Source organism: Gouania willdenowi, chromosome 12, assembly GCF_900634775.1.
Source record: "Gouania willdenowi chromosome 12, fGouWil2.1, whole genome shotgun sequence".
Classification (NCBI taxonomy): domain Eukaryota; kingdom Metazoa; phylum Chordata; class Actinopteri; order Blenniiformes; family Gobiesocidae; genus Gouania; species Gouania willdenowi.
Genome location: NC_041055.1, coordinates 32,985,633 through 33,010,843, shown reverse-complemented (window position 1 = coordinate 33,010,843; position 25,211 = coordinate 32,985,633). Strand labels below are relative to the sequence as shown.

Genomic DNA, 25,211 nt, shown 5'->3' with positions numbered 1-25,211 from the left:
TCTTTTCTGTATTAAAGCTTGTTTGTAAAGTTATTTTTATGTATATTTGTTGGTATTTTGTGCATAAGGGAGGTGCTTTTGTGCAATTTATTTTTCAGTCATTTTGTGTATTTTATAATTATATTGTGTGTATTTCCTTTTTTACTTGTTGTGCATTTCATGTATTTTTTTTATCCTTTAGTGTATATTTGTTGTTATTTTGTGTATTTTTCACCAAGTGAAGTGATGTCACATAGTAAATCAGCTGTTTGTCTATAAATGTATAGGATAGAGAGATAGAACATCAGAGTGTCTCAGACTAGTTGGTGGTGAAGCTGATGAGCTCCACCTGAAACAGAGCAGAGAGAGAAGGACGAGGAGAAGACACTGACTGCAGAAAAACATGATACAGTATTATCAGGTCTGCATGCATGGAAACACCTGGTGCTAAACTATGTGTGAGTAGAATGAGTATGGGGTGGACATCAGTGTGATGGGTGTACAACGACATTGCAACCATTAGAGCTAATGTTGTCCTCACGGTTTGAAGCGAGCGTGATGAAAACATCCAGAGCTTTTCAAACCTGAAGAGACACAGTCTGGGTGTCACCTCCTCACCTTCATCACGTCTCTCTCTTTCTAATAAAATCAAATCCTCCCACCAGGAAACCATAGAAGAGTGATTTAAAATCCTGTTTTTAACATTATAATAACTTTCTATAGAAAATCAGCTCAATGATGAATTAATTGTTGCTTTGGGTATAAAAAATAACCTGAAATAAATCCAATAATAAGAACAGCTACTTCTTCTATTCCACTGGATGTTTTATTAGTTCAATCCTCTGGGATTTTCCTTTGATTTAATTCATTAATCCAACAATGAGTTTTAATGTAAGTGGATGTAAAATCACCTCAGGGAAATTAACATTAACATCTAGTTATTAGATATGTTAGCTAATAGCTAGCTGTTAGCTCTCTGTGTCGCGTTTATAACGTTAATTAACACAGGGGTTCTCAACCTTAGGGTCAGGACCCCATTTGGGGTCACAAGACACTGAGGGGTCACCAGATGCCTTCAAGAAACTAAGAATATTTATTGAACAATTTCAGCCCTTTTAATGTATTTTTGGTACATTTCTCCCATTTCTGACACTTCTACATCACATTTTGATGACTTTTCTACACATTTTTTCCACTTTCCAGACATGTTCAGCACTTATAAACCCTTTACACCTAATGTCACACATATTGCTCCCATTATTGTCACTTTTCATGACTATTTTTGCCAATTTAACCACTCTCACAATCTTTAAGATGACTATAATAATAATAATAAACGTTCCTGGATAACAGTAGATATTATTCAGATGAATAAATAAATGTGGTTATCACAGATTCATAGAACAATGGACCATCATTTTACTGACTTTATGGATGGACCTGTTCTAATGTCTGTTTGGTGTTTTTTGTGTGTGTGTCTGCGTGTGTGTGTGCAGCACGGGGCCGACCCCACTAAGAAGAACCGTGATGGTAACACTCCTCTGGACCTGGTGAAGGACGGGGACACTGACATCCAGGACCTTCTGAGAGGAGACGCTGCTCTGCTGGACGCGGCTAAGAAAGGCTGCTTGGCCCGGGTCCAGAAGCTGTGCAGCCCTGATAACATCAACTGTCGGGACACGCAGGGTCGGAACTCCACCCCGCTGCACCTCGCAGGTAGCTCCGCCCCTCTCATTAACTCTGGCTATGTTATGTACACGCTGCAGCCAATCAGTGTGACTTTAGTGAGACATTAAAATAACAACCTTTGTGGACTCTGGCAGAGCGCAGCATTCCCAACTAATAAATGTAAATAATAATAAACATTTTTAGACGACTGGAGTCTCACAGAGAACAAGACTTTAAACCAGGACGAGATTCGTCTTCTTAGACGTATTTTTATCAGATAAAAGCATAGACATATGCCTCATAGATCATTTCATCTCCACTGTAAACACTCTGTTATTGACATTGTCTGAAAGGTTTTGGTGCATTGCATTGTGGGATGTGGAGTCCTGTAGATGGATCATAGAACATACACAAAATTGCAGAAAAACACACAAAATTACAGAAAAACACACAAAATTACAGCAAAAAGACACAAAATGACTCAAGAAACACACAAGATAACTTCTAAAACGCACAAATAGTAACATGAAGCATATACAGTAAAATATTATAGAATATAAAATGTAATGCACAGTTTATATTGTTACTGTAATAATTAAATAAAATATCCTAAATGTCAACAAATATACACAAAATGCAAGAAAAATATGTAAAATGACAACATTACAAAAAATTAGGGGAAAATTAAACGAAACGAGAAAAAATTTACAAAATGACAACAAAAGCACAGAAAATCAGAGAAAATTATACATAATGTAATTTAAAAATGACTCACAAGAAACACACAAGACAACTTCTAAAACACACAAAATAAGATATATATATATATATATATAAATATATATATATATATATTTCTTCCGAGTAAATAATCTTTTATTTCTTGATTTTATGTTTTTAAAAAAATGTGCAAAAAAGAGATAATACTGTGTTTGATTACATATTTATTTTAAATAATTCATCTAAATATCAGAGATAATGTTTGTGCCTTTAGAATCCTTGTTTCACCCTGTGATCCTGTTCTTCTTCTTCTGTGGTTTTGTTTGCTTCCCTCCTGTAGCTGGTTATAATAATCTGGAGGTAGCAGAATATCTACTGGAGCATGGAGCTGATGTTAACGCACAGGATAAAGGAGGATTGATACCTCTACACAACGCTGCTTCATACGGGGTAAGAGAACGTTACGCTGATGGTCTCAATAAGAAGTGAGGTGTTCTCAAACGGTTTTAAAGAGCGGTCCACCAGCGACCCCTAGTGATTAGTTTGTTTATTTTACAAATTTTACAAATGTGGCCTAAAATCTTCTAAATGTCCTTATTAGTAGATCAATGTCTAAAAAAACACATTATTATTCACTATATTCATTTATTTGTCTTTTAAAACAGGACTACTTTACAGTTTTAGAGCCTGTGTTCCTCCATCTTGAAATCATGTGATTGATGATGTCACAAGGCCCCACTGTCTGTAAACATCCATTGTTTTCTATTGGAGTGAAACATTCAGCCTGATTTTTACATCATTTAACAGATTTTTACATCATTTAGTAGATTTTTCAGTCAAAATAACAACTTGTGATGCTTTTAGTTGGAAAAGGAAAAGTTAAAGATGTCGATGTAAACCTCTTTTGTTTACAGAAACAGGATATAAACAATTATAAAAAGTAAAAAATAATCTATGGTTTGGTAGTAGACAATGAAGCAGAGAAGAAGAGCTCTCCTAAGGGACCTTATCTCTCCCTTAAAGTAAATAACAGACTGTTGAAGACACACAAACCCTGAGAATAAAATGACTTTCTGGTGGGAGTCCTTCAATAGTCTGTGATTTACTCTCTAACTTCATCCACCAGAGCGAGTCAGCGCACTGTTTAAGGGAGAGTAAAGGTCTCTTAAGAGAGCGTTTCATTTCCGCTTCCTCGTCTTTCCTTGTTTAGAGACTTTACTGGTTAATAAGCTTCCTGTAATCGTACCAAACATGCTAAATAAAATAATAGTTACTACTGTTATTAATTTTATATTTATGCTGAAATCGCATTCCATTACGTTGCAAGAAATTTGACCTGTTCCTTTGCTAAACTTGTTAGATCTCCAACCACACGTTTTAATCCAGTTTTTTAAAATACCTCCAAACAAGAGAATCACCCTCAAGTTTTTCCTGCACGTCAGCGTTTTCTGAGACTTTAGCTGAGTTCTTATAACTCTTAGACGTGTGAGAACCTGCAACGTGTACACGTATAAATCTATTAGTTCCTGAACTCATTTGAATCCTCTCTCTGTGACTCCCTGGGCCTGTCTCATCATCTGGACCCGTTCTCCATCGCCCCCTGTCCTCCTGGTCCAGCACGTGGACATCGCTGCGTTGCTGATAAAATACAACACGTGCGTTAACGCTACAGATAAGTGGGCGTTCACGCCGCTCCACGAGGCTGCTCAGAAAGGTCGTACGCAGCTATGTGCTCTACTGTTGGCCCACGGAGCGGACCCCACCATGAAGAACCAGGAGGGACAGACCCCCCTGGACCTGGCTACGGTAATACCCCCCTGTAGAGTTTATAAATAATAATAATAATAAACCCTCTGTAGAGTTTATAAATAATAATAATAATAATAAACCCCCTGCAGTTTATAGATAATAATAATAATAAACCCCCTGTAGAGTTTATAAATAATAATAATAAACCCTCTGTAGTTTATAAATAATAATAATAAACCCTCTTTAGAGTTTATTAATAATAATAATAATAATAATAATAAACCCTCTGTAGAGTTTATAAATAATAATAATAATAAACCCCCTGTAGAGTTTAAAAATAATATTAATGATAAACTTTAACCCTCTGTAGAGTTTATAAATAATAATAATAATAAACCCCCTGCAGTTTATAGATAATAATAATAATAAACCCCCTGTAGAGTTTATAAATAATAATAATAAACCCTCTGTAGTTTATAAATAATAATAATAAACCCTCTTTAGAGTTTATGAATAATAATAATAATAAACCTTCTGTAGATTTTATAAATAATAATAAACCCTCTTTAGAGTTTATTAATAATAATAATAATAATAATAATAATATTATTATAGCACACCACTCAGTGTTTAAACAGTTTATAAAGGATGATGTAACTTCTTCACTTCCTGTTTTCTGTTGTAATTCACCAACATTATTATTTAATTTAAAGCATAAAAATTCATAGAACTTTCACTTTTTTTACTTGTTTATTAATTGGAAATGTAAAGAGAACTGATATATCTACTCAAGTAAATCATACATAAAATACTCAAGTACAAGTAATTAAAAAGTTCTCAAAATAAAAGTTGTTAGTTACTTTCATCCCTCAATGTGATAATAATCAAAATAATCACAATAAATATTAATTTACTTAAACAAGTAAAATGACTGATTTAGAAATATACTTAAAAAAGTACCCATAAAATAACAAAATTACAGTAACGTGAGTACTTGTAATTCATTACTTTCACCTCTGTTATTAATCATATTAGTTAGTTTCATATTATTTTTATTAATTTCTTACAATCCTCCTCTGACCATCTCAGCTCTACACTGTTCTTTAATCAGCAGCTAAATAAAGTGTTTATACAGTCAAATGAGAGAAACAATCCCTACAATACATATTTTTAAATGTTTTGATGAGTTTCTGAAGTTAAAATAGATGAAAGTGGGAGGAGTCAGAGATAACTGTTGTTCTTTGTGATGACATCATAGGCTGATGACATCAGAGCTCTGCTGATCGATGCTATGCCTCCAGATGCTTTACCCATGTGTTTAAAACCTCTGGCTACGGTGGTGAGTGTCACACATGAACATATTGATACATTAACATTACTGTCACATGATGTTTGCTCTGATAGACATATTTCACTGTGCCATTATCGTATCAATCAAAAATGTTGCTAACATTAGCGTAGCACGTAAACTCCCAGTCGCTAGGTGTCAGTGAACGCACCATCTGACCTTATTAAACTATGACTTTTAGCTTTATTTACATTAAACATACTATGATTAGTTTTTATTAACTTAACAGGATCAGAATCTGTTGTAGAAGCAAAAGTTAAACTTTTATGAAAAAATGTAATTTCACACTTTGATAAACATTCTACTTGTTTTTTAATTACAGTTATTTACCATTTACTTTTTCTCACAAGTTTTAAAAACATGAAATAAATTGTATTTCATACTATTTTGTACTTGTAATTATTGATATATCGTACTGTAGTATAAAGATATATGGTATGGTCAGATTGATGGTAATGTACAGCCCTACTACAGTAACACTGGTGTTTGGTTTGAATCTAAATCTATCTGCTTCAGTTTTATGTTTGTTTGCAAAGAGCACTGAAGCTAATTGCTGAGCTAGCATGCTATTGATAGGTGATCATATTGATCCATTGATCACCTTCCCACAGGTGAGTGCAGGTGTGGTGAACACCGGGGCGTCAGGGGGCGTGGTCATCTCTCCTTCTCCGTCTCCATCCTGCCTATCAGCAGCCAGCAGCATCGATAACCTGACCACGCCCCTCAGTGACATCACGGTGGGTGGAGCCACAGGCAGTGCCGACGGATCAACGGGGTCGGACAGGAAGGAAGGAGAAAGTAAAGGATCACGCTACGTGTTGTGTGTGTGTGTGTGTGTGTGTGTTTAGTACTAACTGTGTGTTTCTGCAGCTCTGCTCGATATGACCATCAACCAGTTCCTGAAAAGTGTGGGACTGGAACACCTGAGGGACATATTTCAGAGAGAACAGGTACACATGCTAACAGAGCTAGCTCACACACACACAGACGAGAGTGAGAGAAAGTGTGAACAGTGTTTCAGGTTGCTTAGACAGGTCAAAGGGGCGGGGCTAGTTTAGTGTTGGAGTAGTTACTTAAAAAAGTAATTAATTACTTCTCTAAATTGTAGTGAGATTACTTTACCTATTCATGGTTCCTACAGCTTCAGTCAAAGTTAATTTAATTACTTTTTAAGACTTTTTATTGCCTTTTATAATTAAATTTAAGACCAACTTCACAGTAAAACATAATTTGGGGGAAATAAACGTTACATTAATGACATAAGGTTAGGGTAACACACTAAATGACAGTAAAATACACAAATAGAACTAAAATAATCAAAATCACAAGACAACCAGAAATCTATGAAACAAGAAAAATACAAAAAAAATAAAAACATTATTTATACATTCCTTTATGTTGTTGAGAATCCTGCTGCAAACACGTCACTGTTTTATTGTTTGTGTAATGTTCTGCTAAATTATGTACTTTTTAAAAAAAGAATGTTACCTTTTATTTTTAAATGTCAAACTATTTACAATCATAAAATCATACTTATGTGTTCAGACTTTTGAAACATTCTGTTATTACTGCATTTGAAAAATAACTTCACTACTTATTACTTTACTTTTGCTAATTTACTGTGTGGACAAACATCACTCATGTTCATGATTGATTGATTGATTATTTCTAATTTATTAATCCCACAAAAAGGAAATGTACTCATTACAGCCTCTAACAAATACAAAGTTAAATAAGTCACAAGTAAATATTCATGAATATAAATATATGATAAGTGGAGGCAGTGCATAAAAAATTAGAACAGGTGACACCAGAAAGAGTGTGTGTGTGTGTGTGTGTGTGTGTGTGTAGGTGATTGATTGTTGATATTTCCTGTATCTGATCAGATCTCACTGGACGTTCTGGCTGACATGGGTCACGAGGAGCTGAAGGAGATCGGGATCAACGCCTACGGTCACAGACACAAACTGATCAAAGGCATTGAGAGACTCCTGGGAGGACAACAAGGTTAGAGGATTAGAACCCCCAACCTCCCATAACCTGACCTTAGAGCAAGGCTTTGATCTAATTGATCAATCAGGTTTTATTACCATCAACTCTGTCACTTTTTAATGCTTTATTATTTCTTTGAAACTCACAATCACAAATAAATACTGTAAATGTTTATGTAAATTATTAGGGCTGTCCAGCGATATCGATATTGATCCGATACGACTTCAATCATTAATACTTTTATTATTTATTTTGTCAAGTTGAATATAATGGAAAAGGTTTGATTTAATGATTTTAGTCAAACAGAGAACAATAGTTTTAACAACTTTAGTCATTTATTATGAAAGATATTCTTCTGATTTCTGTAAAGCATCTTTGAAAAGTGTGATATAAAACTGATTTATTATTATTAATAAACAGAATGAATAAGAAATCAACTGGAAAAATAATCCCAATAAATCCATATATTATCCTATATTTGTTTTGCTTATAGATATAGCTAATATAGATTTGCTAATAAATATTTATAACTGATATATACTGTATATATATAATATCATTAATAGATCAGGAAACCCTTAAAAACTAAACAGTAATGTGTATTAAAATCAATCAATGCTATTGATTTGTTAACAGATGTAAACACATTTTGTTTATCAGACTTAAAATCACCTCCACTTCATAAATGTATTTAACTTCCTGGTTTCTGACCAATCACAGTGGAGCAGCCTTTTTTAACTTCTATCAAACGTTCTCCGTCAGGTGGAAACCCGTACCTGACGTTCCACTGCTCCAGTCAGGGAACGGTTCTGATCGACCTGAGTCCAGACGACAAAGAGTTTCAGTCAGTAGAAGAAGAAGTGAGTCAATATTTCACTTTATCCTCATTTATCTACAAACTAAGAATATTTTATCAACAATTTCAGCCCATTTTTGATTATTTTTTATAATTTTTCTGCAACTCCACCAAACTCACCATATTTTAGCTCCTTTTAATGTATTTTTGCTACATTTCTGACACTTCTACATCATATTTTAATGACTTTTCTACACGTTTTCCACTTTCCAGACATGTTCATCACTTATAAACCATTTCTATCACTTTTACACCTAATGTCACATATGTTGACACATTATTGTCACTTTTAACCTCTTTTCACCAGATTTCATGATTATTTTTTAACAATTTAACCACATTCATCATTATTGTCACTTTGAACCCTTTTCACCACTTTTTCTGTCTGTTTTTATCCACTTTATTTTATAACTTTTAACCAGTTTCTGTGGTTTTTAAAATCCATTTCACCTCCTTTTCTACCATTTTTGGTCATTTTGAACCATTTTTAGGATTTATATCTTTAAGATTTTTAAATGTATATTTCTTAAATTATTTAAAAAAACAAATTATATATATTTTTTAATATTTAATATCACACAAAACATGAGCAATAAATCATAAAATGGATACATTTTTTCTTTTGTTATCGTTTCTTTATTAAATCCACATATGATGGTTCCTGTTCCTCCTCAGATGCAGAGCACCATCAGAGAACACCGTGATGGAGGCAACGCAGGAGGCGTTTTCAGCCGCTACAACATTATTAAGGTGTGCACTCACACACACACACACACACTGTGCAGTAAGTGTGTGACGTTCCTCGTGTTGTTTCCTGTGCAGATTCAGAAGGTGGTGAATAAGAAGCTGAGAGAGAGATACGCTCACAGACAGAAGGAAATCGCTGATGAGAATCACAACCATCACAACGAGCGCATGTTGTTTCACGGTAAACACCACAACAGTGTGGTTTACAGCAGGGAGGGGTCACCTATTACAGGGAGGGACACAAAAACACTTAAAATAAGACAAAAACAACACAAAGTGACATAAAACACTGTTTTGCTCCTCCTCCAGGTTCTCCGTTCATCAACGCCATCATCCATAAAGGCTTTGATGAACGCCACGCCTACATAGGAGGGATGTTTGGAGCTGGAATCTATTTTGCTGAAAACTCCTCTAAGAGCAACCAGTACGTGTACGGGATAGGGGGAGGGACAGGATGCCCCGCCCACAAGGACCGCTCCTGCTACCTGTGTCACAGGTAACACACACACACACACACTGAGGGTTAGCACCTTCTTTAGGCTAGAGCGTGTATCAAACCCAAGGCCCGGGGGCCAAATCCGGCCCTTTAGAGCATCTATATCGGTCCACAGGAGAAAGTGAATTATTGTGTAAATTACAAAATAATCCTGTTGTAGATATCTGAAAATTACCAATTTAATGAAACTCTGCAATATTTTTGGGGGCTTTTATTTTTCCTTTGTTTATATCACATGAATTTAATTTTTAACTGAAAATGTACTCAAATTACACAAAAAAAGGAAACAAAATCAAGAAATGTAGAAGTGAATTAAACTGATATTAATAACTAAATCACAATGATGTTAATCTCCTAAAATCTGTGGCCGACTACAGGATACTGTTAAGTGCACAATGTCATATAAAGTGCGTGTGTGTGTGTGTGTGTAGACAGATGCTGTTCTGCAGGGTGACCCTGGGTAAATCCTTCCTACAGTTCAGTGCTATGAAGATGGCTCACGCCCCCCCAGGTCATCACTCTGTGATTGGACGACCCAGCGTTAACGGGCTAGCATACGCTGAGTACGTCATCTACAGAGGAGAACAGGTCAGTGTGGACACACACACACACACACACACACACCAGGTGTGAATATTCCACCTATTGTTCATAAACAACCAGCAGAACACTGAATAACTACAGTAGAGATGATCACATGATCAACATTAGAATAATGAACAATGTGAGCATCAATAACGTTTTTAGTTTTTCTAGTTGTTTATTTGGTCATTTTGTGTATTATTTATAGTCAATGTGTGTTTACTTTGGGGGCTGCTCATAATTAGACCACATGTGGCCCCCGGACCACCATTTGTCCATGTTTAATCTAAAGCATTTTACTTGTATTTGTATTTACATCTATTACATTAACTTAATTCTAACTGTTATTAATCTAATCTAATCATGTGACTCCTCAGGCCTACCCAGAATATTTCATCACCTATCAGATCATAAAGCCAGAGACTCAGGCCACGCCCCCTGCACCTGCAGAGCAGAAATCATAAGAAAGACTCAGAGAGAGGAATCAAAGAAACGCTGGAGTCATGTGACCCTGAGAAACCGACCAATCAGAAGAAAGGAAGGTAACGTCAGCTGATCGTTGGAGGAAAGTTACTGTGAAGCTTTTTCTCACGGTAAACGACCAAACGCCGCTCTAACCAGACTGATCATGTGACTATGGACACAAACGGAGCGTTCTCATTGGTCAGTACGACTCCCTCAGCCAATCACGGACCAACACTGAACGCATTAGGATGGACCTTTGTTTGTTTTTTACATTTAATGATTAATAGGAATTATTAAAGAACCACGATGAGTGTGCAATAGGCCACGCCCCCTGGCTGTCACATCTGAACCACCTTTATTGAGTTTAACAGGATTAATAATGAATTATTATTATTAAAGTGACACAAACAATAAATGACCTCACATTTCCTTTAAAAACATTATATTCACAAATGTCTTTATTTACATATTTTAGTTACATTTCAATTTTTCTTTTAACAAAATTTAAGTGTAAATGGCAACAAATAAAGAGGAAAATATCTGACATTTACACATAAATGTATTTCCATAAGCTGTCGGTTGGAGTGACATAAATGTTAATTAACACTAAAAGTCTGAATGAACTAAAACAGATGAGCTAACGTTAGCTTTAGCATGTTTAGCTAACGACTGGACGCAAAAATTCATGTTTAATCTCAGCTCACGCTTGTTTCTGTTGTGTTTAAGTATGAAATAAATGATAATAATTAACTTTATTAAACATATTCAGCGTGTTTGGTACGTTTTCAGGAGGTTTAATAACCTTTAAAAAGTCAGATTAAAGAAAGATAAAACACAGCAATTACTAAATTACGCTGAAACTGAATTCAGGAACATTTGAAAAGTAAAATCAGAGACTTTATGTTAAAATAAGATTTCATCACTAATGATTTATTACTTCAGTCTGTAAAACTATTTTGTGCCACAAGAGGCAGTAGTGAGTTTATTTGGAGCTTAGGTTTGTGTCAATTATAATTGTAATTGAAAAATCTGTTGCTATCATAATTTAATTGTAATTGAGTCCAGATAATTGACTTTGTAATTGTAGTTGGCATGAAAATTCTATAACAACTGTCAATTACAATTTAATTAAACATAAACCTGGTGAACCATGTTACACTTAATAATTATTAAAATATATAAATGTTTATAGTGACAGTAAAAAGGCTCAGACGCCCACACCATAAATATTAATACCAATATAATCATTGATTATGAATCCTAACAAGGTAATCAATAGATGAGAATCTAATTAGATTATAGATCATATTTATTAGTATATTTTACAGCTGATTATAGACATAGGTCACACTGACAGTTAGCTTTAGAGATGCTAACAGAAAGCTAACACAAGAGGAAGGTTACATCTAATAAGGTTATTTATTAAAGGATCAGTAATTATGATTAATTGTAATTTAAATTTAGTCATTGAGAACGACAAATAATCATTTTAATTGTTTTTGGAAAAAATGCTGGTCACTGTAATCATAATAGAGCTGTAATTAAACATGGATAATTGTAATTGAGCCCAACGCCGCTGTCCAATCAGAATGAGTTTATTAATGAGTGTGTTTACATGAACCGTCTGCCTTCTAATGGAAATAAAGATGTTTTACTGTAAAACTAACTTTAGTTCATGGACTGAAACATAAAATTAACTCCTAAGTATTGTTTTATAACTTTTTACATTTAACGCTGTTTATGAATCACTTCAGTTCCAGTTATTGAAACTTTTTGGTGATTTTGTTATAGATTTCAAACTAATTCATGACCTCAGTTTAACATTCCTGCTCTAATGGTTCCACTTTTATTTAAACTGTGATGTAAACCTTTGAGCTGATGCTATGATTCTTTTTAATCGTTTCAACATAATCTAAAGCAGACGTTAATGACATAATCGTTTAAATCTACAGGTGGACCAAGAACGATGACGGTACAGGAAGTAGAGCTACACAATAATATTTGTTACACAACAAACTAATGGTAATAAATGTTTGTTTCATTGTGAACTAAAGCCATGTTTATTTATGAATGGTTATTAATAGTGATGCTGTTACATCATGGGACCACAGGGGGGCAGTAGTTAATGTGTTACTCTCTATCGCCACCTAATGCACAGGAGTGGTACTACCCCAGGAAAATGTTCTCAGTTAAAACTCACCCAACAGTGACTTCTTGTGACATTTAAGTTAAGCTAGCTCATGTTAGCTAACGTGCTAACTGACTCCTGTGATGTTCATGTTTCTGAGTGAATATTTATGAGCTGCCTTTACACAGAGCTGGTGTTGTACAGAGAGCTGCTAACGTGGCTAACGCCGCTAACGTGGAACAATGTACAGAACAATAATAAAAAACAACCTAATAAAAGGATTTTAATGGTTTCACTGTCTTTGTTTTCTTCCTCACAACACACGTTTAACGTTACACCTTTGTTACATCGTTAATTTAGACAGTGAACGTTTACATTGTGACTGCTGCTGGACATGATCAATATTAATCAGATAAAAACATAGTGAGGCCTCAGATCAATAAAATAAAGATCATTTGTTCCAAAAACTCTGATAAAGTGACGTCTAAACAAAAATAATGGACGTTTATTTTGGGGTTTAACATCTGACTCTAAATGTAATGTGTTTTAGAGAAACACAAGAAATCACCGTAAGAATGAAGTAAAAACACTTCAATGCATCACATCTACAGGACTCCACATCCCACAATGCAATGCACCAAACTTTGTCAATAAGAGCGTTTACAGTGGAGATCAAAACTAGGTTTAGAACAGAAATTTAAACCTTTTACTTTTTTTTTTTTTTTTAAAGCAAATCTTTGGTTTTTTGATTCATGAGGCGTTAATGAGTCTTTATCTGATAAATATTGATCGTCTGCATCAGCTTTAAGAGTTTAATTAGCTGAGTCTGATTTAGATTTAAAGATACTATTAGTAAAAAATATATATATATATATTAGTGATTTCTGCAGAGACGGTTTAATGTTTGTAAAGACGACGTTACAGACCTGAGACGGTGTGGTCATCATCTTTGGATGGATTAAGAACCTCAACGAGCTACAAAGGAGACACAGATGGACCATCATCATCATCATCAAACACTGGAACCATTAAGAAACAGTAGAGAAACATTTAAACTGCTGTGTGTGTGTGCGTGTGTGTCCTTAAAGGTACAGAACAGTGATGAAGGAGAAACAGATCAACTCTGGACTCAGTGAAGACGAGAGGAACAGATTTAAAGGTAAAAGATCATAAATTGAAGCACAAATCTACACTTTAAAGTTTTTATAATTAAACAAAACTAACGTAAACTCACCCTAACTTTGCTTTTAGAGAAACGTTCATAAGTGCGGCTGAAACTAGTGCTGTGTGATGAGATTTGATATCACGCTATAGGTAGATTAATAACCTGATAATGATTCAAACTGATATCCAGAGGATGAAAAGAGAGAAAATTCAAAAGTCAACATCTGGATGTCCCGCCCTAAACAGCTCCACTTCCTCCCCCGGCCTCTGCCGATCTACCAGAAGCCACGCCTCTATTTTTGTGCACGCGCATCGTGTAACATAATGTTTAACGCACCAACACGTGTAGTATTGTTTTTCACTAATAAAGCACTTATGGTAGTTTGATTATAACACGTTTATTACCTGTTAATGAGAAATGTCATCAAATCAGAGTCCGTTCAGAATCCTTTTAAAAGCTGCAAGCTCCTCCCCCTTTAAGATAAATGTTTATCTGCTGGCTTTGTACCCACACTTTTCTTTAACGCTCCTCCCCCTTTAAGATAAATGTTTAACTGCTAGCTTTGTACCCACACTTTTCTTTAACGCTCCTCCATGATGTTACGTTAATCACAGCGATACCTGTTCACATTTCAAAAGAATCAAATATAAACTCCTGATATCAGCTTTAATATCCTGATACAGTATTTCTTCCTTAAAATGACATTAAACGAATGGAAAATTGCTTTTCATCATCACGTTCTGATTTGTAAATGTGTGAAAATCCCACCAGGGGGCGCCAAAAACCAACAATAATGGCCACTGCTGTGATTTTAAAACAAATTAGCTCAAAGTTGAACATTTTTCACTTTTATCCAACTACTACAGTGCCCGTCGGAAGAATGCATTCATGTGGGAGCATAAGGGGTATAATTACGTATTTTTGTATCTTTCTGTTGTGTTTTTGTATAATTATTGTTTTTGTTACTCATTTTTATATATTTTTTGTTTGATGTATTTTTCTGTAATGTATGTTTTTGGAGTCATTATGTGTATTTTTGTATCTTTTTAGTGTAGTTTTGTGCATTTCTGTTGTCATTTTGTGTATAAATATTTAGTTTTTGGTTTTATTTTACTCATATAGTATATTTTTTATTATGTGTGTGCAAAATAAACGTTTTGTAACACCAAAGTAGCAAATCTCTCTCAACGGCTCTGTGTGAGTTCACCATGTACGTCACCATGTAGAGCTCGCACGTGCATCAACCGTGTGTGTGTGTGTTTACATTGTAGCTGCTAGCATCTTTCTTAGCACATATAATAATATAAAAAGAAACACTCACCGTTGCGCAGAACAAACAATAATCATAGTGGATCCATCGCTCACTAAAACGTTACATTTCTCGGTCTAAAGAAGCAGAATGTTTGCGATATAATCGACTAACGACCATCATCACAGGCACCGCCCACAGTCATGGAGATGAAAGAGGAAGTGACGTCTGTGACCCGAGATTTAAAGTAAGTTTGGAATCTTGGGAATAATATTAAATAACTATGAAATGTTAACTTAAATTACTTTTAGCGGTACAAAGACGTTTTTATTATTGACCTTTTTTTTTTTTTTTTTAACCCAAACGTCATGAACCCGGAACCGGAAATGGTGATAGATATATAGATGGTGTGCTAGCGCCCCCTCACACCCTGAGGTCAAAAGTTGAATAGGTTTCATTTTGGGGCCGTCCAGAAGTGAAATAAAATTAAAATAAACATTTTGAAATGACCAAATTACTCCAAAATAACAGATACACACACTCGGGGTATTTGGAACCCTTTGACCAAGTTTCAGGTCGAACTGGCACCACGTCTGGGCGATATTTGCTACACACACACACACACAGAGACACACACACAGACACAGACACACAATCCTTGCTTTTATAGGTAGATCATCGCGTTTCTCCCCACGTCACTTCCTCCAGTGGCCCAATATCACAATGAACAGAGCAAAAAGTGCGACTATGTTCAAGCGACTCATCGCGGGCGATTTAAGCGACTATAGTCACTGAGGTCACGTTACGAGTGAACGCAGCTTTAGAGGGGGAGGAGCTTAGAGACAGAAAGAATAAGATGATGAAGGAAACAAAGTGAGTCAGATAAAGACGTAATAATCTGTCTCGTGATCTTCACGTGCAGTCAGAGGTCAACTGAAGGTCATTTGGGTGATAAATGACCAGTAATGAAGGTGTCGTTTTAACCATTTAACCTTTAAAACCCAAATATTATATATTTAATCAGATTCAATGACTTTCTCACAGAAATAATTAGACTCTTTACTTTATTGTATAAAAGTCACAGCACATTCATCTCAGGTATAAAGTCATCTAAAGTATAAAAAAGTACACAAAGCTTCAGTGAAGAACGTTTACATTTATAAATCACAAGAATAATGTAAACAATAAATAAACCAAGCACTGATCAATAAAATAAATGTAATGTGATTACTCTGAGCGTGTTTTAAAGTGAAAAACGTGTGAAAAACAAAGAAAGAAGAAAAGATTTGTTCTGACGTTCACAGGAAGTCACCGTGTTTGTGACGTCGTCTGTGAAAAACTGCTGACGTCATCACGAAGACACGAAGTGGGACTCATTTTCTCTGTAGAAAGAAAACACATCCTGATCACACACACACACACACACACTGATGTGTGTGCTCTGTTTGAAACTCACTCTGAACCTCTTTGAACTTCCTGCTCAAACAGGATCTGACGAAGGTCTCCAGTTCTCTCAGCGTTGACGGTCTGAGGAGCTCAAAGTCGATCTCCACCTCCTCTGAGTCAATGCTGCACATGGACGGTTCTCTGCTGTGGACGATGTGCACCACGCCGCTGAGCTCACTTCCTGGTAACCTGTTGATGTCCAGACTGAGCTGATGGCGCTCTCTGATGGTCATGGGTTCACATGGATCATCATAGGGTCCAGGACACCTGAGGACACACAGCACAGCTAACACAGTGAGCTAATGCTAACGCTAACATCTAAGAGGAGGCGTGTCCTCCTACCTCTGTTCATTCTTACTCGTTGCTGAATTCTGGGATTCTTCACTTTGGTTTCCATGAGTCACTTTATACTGAAACAGATTCAGATTATTATTAACAATCTGATTAAACATTCTGATAATAATTTATTAAATTGTGTTTATTATTATTAAAATGATTCTTAGTTTGTTGAAGGCAACAGAGGGTCACCAGATGCCTTCAACAAACTAAGAATCATTTTTGAACAATTTCAGCCCATTTTTACTTATTTTTAACCATTTTTCTACAACTCCACCAAACTCACCATATTTTAACCTATTTTCATCACTTTTTCTTGCCATATTTTTGCTCCTTTTACTGTATTTTTGCTATATTTCTCTATACATCACATTCTCAATGTCTTTTCTGCACATTTTTTCCACTTTCCAGACATGTTCAGCACTTATAAACCCTTTCCACCACTTTTACACCTAATGTCACATATGTTGACACATTATTGTCATTATTCATCATTATTTTTTGGCTAATTTAACCACATTCACCATTTTTCGTGCCCATTATTTACCAGTTTAAACTAATTGTTCAAATATTGACACTTTGAACCATTTTTATTACTTTTCCTGTCTGTTTTTGTCCCCTTTCATTTACAACTTTTAACATTTTCCACCATTTTTGGTCACTTTGAACCATTTTATTAGTGATTAAAAAAAAAGGATTTCCATCTTTAAGATGACTATAATAATAATAAACGTTCCTGGATAACAGTGGATATTATTCAGATGAATAAATAAATGTGTTTATCACAGATTCATAGAACAATAAACCATCATTTTACTGACTTTATGGATGGACCCCAAAAATCTCTCTCCTTTATTCCCCTTATAGATGGTCCTGTCTCCACATGACTGTTCTTCAATGTTCATGTCTGTGTTCAACCACCTTCAGATACAGTGGGGGTCCCTGCTCTCTGGGACCTTTATTTTGGAGGGTCCAACTTTATTTTGAAAAGGTTGAGAACCCCTGAATTACTGACATTTAAAAAATGAAAAACACTGATATAACGGTGGTTCTCAAACTTTTTCTAACTTTAGAATTCAAGCCCCCCTTTGTCCAACATTTTGCTCAGAATTCTGTGAAAAAACATCAATAGATCATAATAATGGAATAAATAACACACATTTAAAAACATCTCATTTTGTAAATAAGTGAATGAAACAGTATTTAGTGTCTCAATAGATTTATTTCTACTTTTTATTATTTCCTGTCACCTGGTGTGGAACCAAGATTAACTGTATTTTCAGTTCATGTTCTAATCAAAATAATTTCTATCATCACTTTGTTGTTGTTTGTTCTTTATATTATTCAGTATATTTGTCTTATATTTTGTGTGTTATTGGTATTATTTAAATTATTGTCTCTGTGAGTGTTTTTTGGTGCCGTTTTGTATGTTTCTCCGTTATTTTTTGTGTATTTTCTAGTGATCGTGTGTTTTGTTGTTTGTTCTTTTTATTATTCAGTAGATTTTTCTCTTATTTTGTTGTTTTTGGTGTCGTTTTGTTAGTTTCTGTAATATTTAATGTGATTATCATTTTGAACTAAAAAGGAATATTATAAAACCTCATATTTTTAATGTTTTTACTTGTTAATTTTCCTCTCTCTCACTCACAGGTACCCCCTGTAGTGCCATTGCGTACCCCTAGGGCTACATGTACCCCCACTGATCTAGAGCACATCTTTTATAATAATTATTAATAAATGAGCTGTGAACACAAACTGATCCAAACTAAAGTTGATTGATCAGCACAGGTTCTTCAGTGACCTACTGCTGGTCTGGTTCTGCTGAGCTGCTCCTGGTCTGGACCAGACAAAGTGTCACTGCTGGTCCCCTCCAGGACTGCTGCAAAGCTCTGCTCAAACACACTCTAACACACACACACACACATCAGTGAGACACTGGTCCTCTATCTGTGTGTGTGGGTCACATGACGTCTCCACTAACCTCTAGTTTCCTGGCTAACGTATTGACTTCCTCACTGGGTGAATTATATTCATAACAGTTGGAGAAGATTAATCTGACGTCTGAAGCAAAGCTCTGAACATCCTGGTACTCTCTCCTCTCCAGCTTTTTCTGTAAACGTTCAGACATGTGAACGTCAGTGTGAACCCACAGTGGGGGGGTGGGGGGGTAATGGGGGTCGTACTTTGACGGTGCTGAGGTCCATGGGCTGTGTGATGATGTCATGGTAGTCGTGCAGCTGCAGAGCTTTAACGTCCACAGGTTTGTAGAAAGGCCAGGCGTACGCTGAGTGTTTCTTAGAGAGGAGATCCTTCAGGATGTTCCTGCACAGCTGTAGCTCTCTGCTCAGAGTGGGGGGCGGCGGCTTCACTCTGCTGCTCACGCTGACGGTGGGGGCCCCAGCCTGGTCCTTCCTCACTAACACAACAGGTCAAAGGTCAAACACCTCAGACTGAGAATGAGACCAAAACTGAGCTCAGATAAAACAAGTCCACAGAGAAACTAAACCTATAGCAGCAGCATTTAGAAAAGAAGCTCTCAGTTCATCTGTTACAGGCCTTTCAATGGAAAATAAAAAATGTCTGTCTTTCTCTCAGGGCCATACTGTATATACTATTTTATTTATTATTATTGAATTTGATCACAAACCTTTCACGGTTCATTTATTTATGTTTATCTGCTTTTTTTTTCTTTCTTTCTGTAGTCAATTATCAATTTAGTTATTTATGTATTTTTTGTATTTCCTCTCAGGTGAACGCCCTAAATGAATATTCACTAATATGAATTTCACAGTGGACCGAGGGAGAAACGAGCAACTAAAACAGATTTCACTCACTGTGAGGGGGAGGTATTAATAGTTGGACACACCCATCACAGCGTAACGTGGTGACACAGTGAACATTACATAGATAGAAAAACTGATCACGTTGCGTTGTCTCATCAGACTGTGACAAGTGAAAAATAAACGATCACACATAACATGTGTTTATAGATTTCTCAGTAGCTCCTCCCTCTGGTGTATCCCGTCCACCTCGTCCTCCAGCAGTGCCTGATAAGCCACTGTGCGTCTTTACACATTAGAGTGTGTTCCTTTTTATAACAGCTACAGGTGTTGTAGCTAATTAATCAGCAGTTTTGCACATTGATCATGTGATTTTGATTACAATTATTATAATTATTATTAATATAAAACAGTATTTGTAGGCGTGTGCACGTGACTCACTCCCTGCAGGCGTCAGTATCATTATTTCCTCCGTTTTTGCAAATGCATCCTTCTTATGTGTGTTGTGAAATATTCAATGTGTTCGATTATTTCACAGAAATTCTATTAATTTCACAGAGCTGTCTTTAATTTCATCTTCTCCTGTTGAGGGCGGAGTTTCCCGTTGTGCGTAGGGCGGGGTCAGAGCTGCCATGGAAACATTCTCACCAGATTTTTTTTTTTTATAAATCCCAAACTGTGTTTATATGTGACGTACGCAGTGTTTATAAATGAGGCTCCAGGTCTTCAGTTTGACACCTGTGGATGGATGATCATTTTTTTTGTGACTTGATAACTTTAATGTGCCATTGATTTGTTATCGATTATCAATTAAATGTGACATTTTCGCTAATTAACCGTCACTATTTCATGGAATAATAAATAGATTTTGTCCAAATGTTCCGTTATAGATGACGACGTGTCCAACGTTCACAGCCTACGTTAATTCAAGCTGTAGTCCTGTAGACGACTCAGGTCTGAATCCTGATTGGCTGATTGTTATCTTTACCTTTCCTACGTTTTCCTTTTCCGACCCTCAGAACCACTTCCTCCTCCGTCTGAGGCATCTGAGACACTTTCTGCAGGAAGATCTTCTCCAGGGCCAGAGTCATAAGGACGATGTCGTCCGTGGGCTGCCGTGGACAGATGGGACACACTTTAGCCGCCGTTAGCATGCTGCAGCAACAGCTAACCACTAGCTAACCTTGTTGTAGACGTAGCAGTTGGTGAACATGGTGTTAAAGTCCTGCAGACACTCACTGGCGCTCCAGTAGAACTTGTTCTTCAGCCGTTTCTTGATGGTTCCCATGTCCATGGGAGACGTTATGATCTGATGATAGTCCTGAGATATAAACAACACTTCACTCACATTCTAAGGAGGTTAAGACAAAAAAACTCATGATGCAAACGTCCCCTTTGGTACGGAAGTACCTACAAAGTCATACAAATACATTTCCATTACAATTATCAGTAATAGACAGCTTTTTAAAAATGGTCATCAATCTGCCAGAAATTCTCCTGTGCCCATATTTTCTGTTATAGCTATAATTACTAATGTGGAGTCAAAATTAATTTTTTGGAAGTCATGAAATCCAATAAAACAGGTTTCAACTTTAAAAAATCAAGCGTTTTCAAATTTTACAAACTACATTTTTCATGGCGCCAGTGTTTGGGAACCACTGCTCTACATCCATCAACACTGTATGTTGTTATTATATATTATCTATTATTAGGTTGTGAATGGACAGTGTTTTGGCATGCATGTTTATCAATGAAAAACTGCATATTTCACCTCCAATTGTTATTAAAAAAAAAGGGGAAAACTGTTGGTTTTTAAACTTAAAATATAGACCTTAAAAAACACATTGTGACACATGATTTTTCATAATATCTATAACAGAAGTATAGATATGGGCCTCTCATGTTTGGTCGGTGGATATTTTTAACAAACGTGTGTATTTTAGGTACAAAGTGTGATTTTACTTGTGTCTGAGGGTAAATATATTTCCAAAGGGGACGTTTGCAGTCGAAACTGTTGTGTATATAAATATATAAACGTGGTGATAAACTCACCGTCAGCCCCAGACCCACCACGTCCACGGGCTGGTGGAAGGGCCAGGCGTAGCGGTGGCTCCACAGGATCTTCAGAACCACGTTCTCCATGAACAGCAGCTGATTGGTTCTACGACCCGGTTTGTCAGGGTTGGTCACCTCAGGAGGAGGGGGGTTAACCAGCTGGGGGGGCTGGGGGCGTGGCTTGTCTGACATGGCGTTTTCCTGCTGTGTTTTGGTCTCAGAAACGTGACCACGTCATAGCTGAGCTTCACGCCATGTAGACGCCTTTACACATAGGCAGGGAATCAGATCAATCAGTGAATAGCTCATACTTAAAGGGCTCTAAAATAATAATAAATACATTTCTTTTTTTTTTATGATCAATTCTGGGGGGAAAAAAAGAAAAGATACATTTGTGATATATTGTAAATCAATATTTTCTTATCCTTAAAGCTAACATTTTTAAAATGTTTCTGTATTTCATATAAAAGTTGTTCTCATCCCTCCTAATGCCAAAGCTACAGAAACACATCGCATTCACTTGAAAAAAAAAAAAAAAAAAATATATATATAGTTTTTTTTTAATAATTATTTTTATTTTTTGCTCTAATTTTCCCCATTTTTCTGAGTCATTTTTTTCTGTTTTGAATTTTTTTTAAATTCCTGTTTTTTTTAAAAGACGATTTGGGCTACGTGGTCACTATAGAAACCATCAGATGCTGAAAATACTGGATCCGCACAGTGTGAGAGTTAAAGTGTGCAGCAACAAGTGGCCATACGTTAGTATCTTGATAATTCAGAAAAATATTACCATGGAAACAGAAAAAAACAGAAGAAAATTATTTTTTCTGAAAAACAAAAGAAAATTATTTTTTCTGAAAAACAGGTGAAAAAAATGGAAACTGGAAAAAAATCCCAAAAAACAAACCAAAAAAAAAATAAATTATTAAGGAAAAAATAGATGTTTTTGTTTTTTCAAGTTAATGTAATACGTTTCCGTTCAAAGGGACATTTCTGCAGTTTTCACAGATTTAAATTTATACCTAAACAATGGCGAACGTTTATTTTTTCTTAGTTTTCCACAGAAAATCCTGAATATAAACAAAGTTTCATGTATTTTTAAATGAGAAAAAGTTATAAAACTTATAACAAAGTAGACAGAAACCCTAAATATGCATTTTATCTTTAATATTTTACTTTATTTATACTTTTATATCTTTAATTACATTTCTAAGGCTTTGATAGAACTTTATATTGCCCTGTATTTAAATTTTGCTCTGCTCTATGAGTCACAATAGGCCTTTAAATCTAATTTTTCATTTCAAATGTTGGACAGAAAGTTCCTAAATGTATTTATAAAAGAGTTATTATCAGTAATTTTGCTGTTAACAAACACGTGAGGCGAGTTATGTCATTAAAAGTAACGTTAGCATTTATATAAGCGTCACTTAATCCACTGAGCACACAAACATGTTAAAAAGAGCAGAATGTAGTGACTATTGAAGAAAATAAGTGTTAAATTAACATAAAAGGTGTGTTTTAAGCTTTGTGAGACTGAAATAACGGAGGATGTTGTCGTTACCTGGAATGAAGCTGGTTATTATCATCAAATAACTGCAACATAAACGTCTCTTTGTAGGTTTTTCAGATGAAATAACCATTAAAGGAGCTGGTGAAGTTATTTCGGAAAGCTTTAGTGAAGAAAGGCCATCAGGAGACTTTGTAAAACATCACAAAGCAAAACACGGAGTGAATAACATCACGTCCTTCTGACTGATAAAGTTAGAGCTCACAGCGCCTCCAGCGGCCTGGAGTGTGTACTGGAATATTTATCACATAATGCCATTTTATCTGATCCAAGGGTCACATTATGATCATTTATGTCAGCATTTAAAATAAAGACCAATGTGGGCATTAACACAGTATTTTTGGAGTCTTTTTGTATGTTTTTACCCAAATTTTGTATGTTTTTTGTTTTGTGTGTTTTTGTTGACATTTTGGAATTGTTTATGTTTTTCTTGCCTTTTTCTGTGTTATGGGAGTCGTTTTATAATTCGTTTCATTTTGTGTTTTGTTTTTGATAATTTGTGTTTTTGGAGTCATTTCTTGTATGTTTGTTAGGGGTGTTTTGGAAGTCATTTTGTAATTTTCTTTCTCATTTTGTGTGTTTTTGCATCCTTTTTGTGTGTTAGAGTCATTGTGTACTATAATCATCTTGTGCGTTTTTGGAGGTAATTTGTGCATCTACTTTGGGGACCACACAAAATTCGGCTGAGGGTTGCCAGATGATCGTCTGATCTGTATTATTTCAAATCACAAAGGCTTTTTGTTCTGTTTTTTTTTGTTGTTTTGTAGGTTCTTGAAATAATTTTGTATATTTATATATATATATAATTTTTTGTCTGTTTTTGCTGGAATTTAGTGTATTGTTGTTGTTTTAAGTAATTTTGTGCCTTTACTTTTAAGAGGTGAACAAAATTTTTCCATTTCCACGTGACTGATGTTGTACAACTATTTATTTGTTGAACAATTAATGCAGCGTCATTGCTTTGTTTTTAATTATTCACCTAAATCGTTTCCACTCTTTCTTCTTGCACAGTGACGTGCTAAAGATAAAGCCTATGTTTAATTAATCTGTCCAGTGCGTCTTTCTGTGGAAATTAAACCTGCGCATTATTAGAATGAACTTTACGCACCAAACAGGACGTGAAAAGAAAAATGGGCACGTGGATAAAACTGGACGTTAATGTTGTTTTTTATCAGTCATACAACTTCTTTAGAGAGCCCATTTCAATGCTCACACTTAAAAACGAATTAGAACGTGTTGTGTGCGTAACGTGGCGTCTTAGTAACCATGGAAACGATTCAAAGTCGATCACCTGATGACCTTTATAGTTTTTTGTGAAGCGAGAGACGGAAAGAGGAGAGCTGTGTAGAAAAGTCATCACTAGACCTCTAAGTACCAGGACCAGGACCAGGACCACGCATGGGACAAAGTAGACATGTTTTCATTTTTCTCATTTGATAGTTTTACATTAATCATTTTAACAGTGAATATTCTGGTCTGCAGTGTTTTTCAACCTTGGGATCGGGACCCCATAAGCAATTGCCTGGAATTAAAGTGGGGTCACCTGAAATGTCTAGTAATTTGTTTAAAATGAAAAAATAAAACCTTAGTATAAAAAACCCCTCTTAAAATTATACTTTTTAAAACTTTTTAAAATTATTATTATTTTCCAAATTAACACATCACACAATACATGTCAAACAACTGTTTTCTATACTTAAACTATCTCAAATAAAAAGATCTCAGGTGGTCCATCTTGTCACTGTGCACTAATCCTGCTACTAAAACACTTTCATAAACATGATCAAAAACATATTCTAGAAAAAAAATAGTCTTTGGGGTCGCCGGACATTTGTGATATAAAAAAGGGGTCACGACCCAAAAAAGGTTGAGAACTCCTGCTT

The 25,211-nt window shown here is 35.5% G+C and overlaps 2 protein-coding genes across 3 annotated transcripts in view; one reads left to right on the top strand and one right to left on the bottom strand.

Moving 5' to 3' along the window:
• LOC114472968 (poly [ADP-ribose] polymerase tankyrase-1-like) overlaps positions 1–10,951 on the top strand; it is a 66,267-nt gene extending 55,316 nt beyond the window's left edge. The window contains exons 17-29 of the mRNA XM_028462295.1: positions 1,476–1,695; positions 2,708–2,817; positions 3,985–4,173; positions 5,375–5,455; positions 6,076–6,262; positions 6,335–6,414; positions 7,351–7,471; positions 8,219–8,316; positions 8,988–9,062; positions 9,135–9,240; positions 9,369–9,555; positions 9,987–10,143; positions 10,515–10,951. Coding sequence (XP_028318096.1) covers positions 1,476–1,695; positions 2,708–2,817; positions 3,985–4,173; positions 5,375–5,455; positions 6,076–6,262; positions 6,335–6,414; positions 7,351–7,471; positions 8,219–8,316; positions 8,988–9,062; positions 9,135–9,240; positions 9,369–9,555; positions 9,987–10,143; positions 10,515–10,601 — 1,698 coding nt within the window. The 3' untranslated portion in view covers positions 10,602–10,951. The remainder of the gene's footprint in view (positions 1–1,475; positions 1,696–2,707; positions 2,818–3,984; positions 4,174–5,374; positions 5,456–6,075; positions 6,263–6,334; positions 6,415–7,350; positions 7,472–8,218; positions 8,317–8,987; positions 9,063–9,134; positions 9,241–9,368; positions 9,556–9,986; positions 10,144–10,514) is intronic.
• LOC114472970 (bromodomain-containing protein 2-like) lies at positions 855–23,526 on the bottom strand. 2 transcript variants are annotated; one of them, XM_028462298.1, is made up of 11 exons: positions 23,323–23,526; positions 21,759–22,025; positions 20,890–21,027; positions 20,695–20,818; positions 19,110–19,342; positions 18,908–19,036; positions 18,732–18,830; positions 16,933–17,000; positions 16,601–16,857; positions 16,384–16,526; positions 855–872 (listed from the first exon to the last, which is right to left on the bottom strand). In XM_028462298.1, exons 2-10 carry the CDS (start codon positions 21,951–21,953, stop codon positions 16,453–16,455), a joined length of 1,317 nt encoding a protein of 438 aa, XP_028318099.1. In that variant the 5' UTR covers positions 21,954–22,025; positions 23,323–23,526; the 3' UTR covers positions 855–872; positions 16,384–16,452. The 2 variants fall into 2 exon arrangements, with proteins under 2 accessions (XP_028318099.1, XP_028318100.1); XM_028462299.1 differs by having other exon boundaries at positions 20,890–21,015.
• Between the last annotated feature and the right edge of the window lie 1,685 nt (positions 23,527–25,211).

What these genes read in the sequence shown, in the direction of transcription:
- LOC114472970 (XM_028462298.1), bottom strand. Translation starts at nt 21,953, where the DNA reads ATGTCAGACAAGCCACGCCCCCAGCCCCCCCAGCTGGTTAACCCCCCT. An exon ending in ACTGCTACGTCTACAACAAG is followed by an intron (nt 20,819 to 20,889) that starts GTTAGCTAGTGG and finishes TGTCCACGGCAG; the next exon opens with CCCACGGACGACATCGTCCT. An exon ending in ACGAGTAAGAATGAACAGAG is followed by an intron (nt 16,858 to 16,932) that starts GTAGGAGGACAC and finishes GTGTGTCCTCAG; the next exon opens with GTGTCCTGGACCCTATGATG.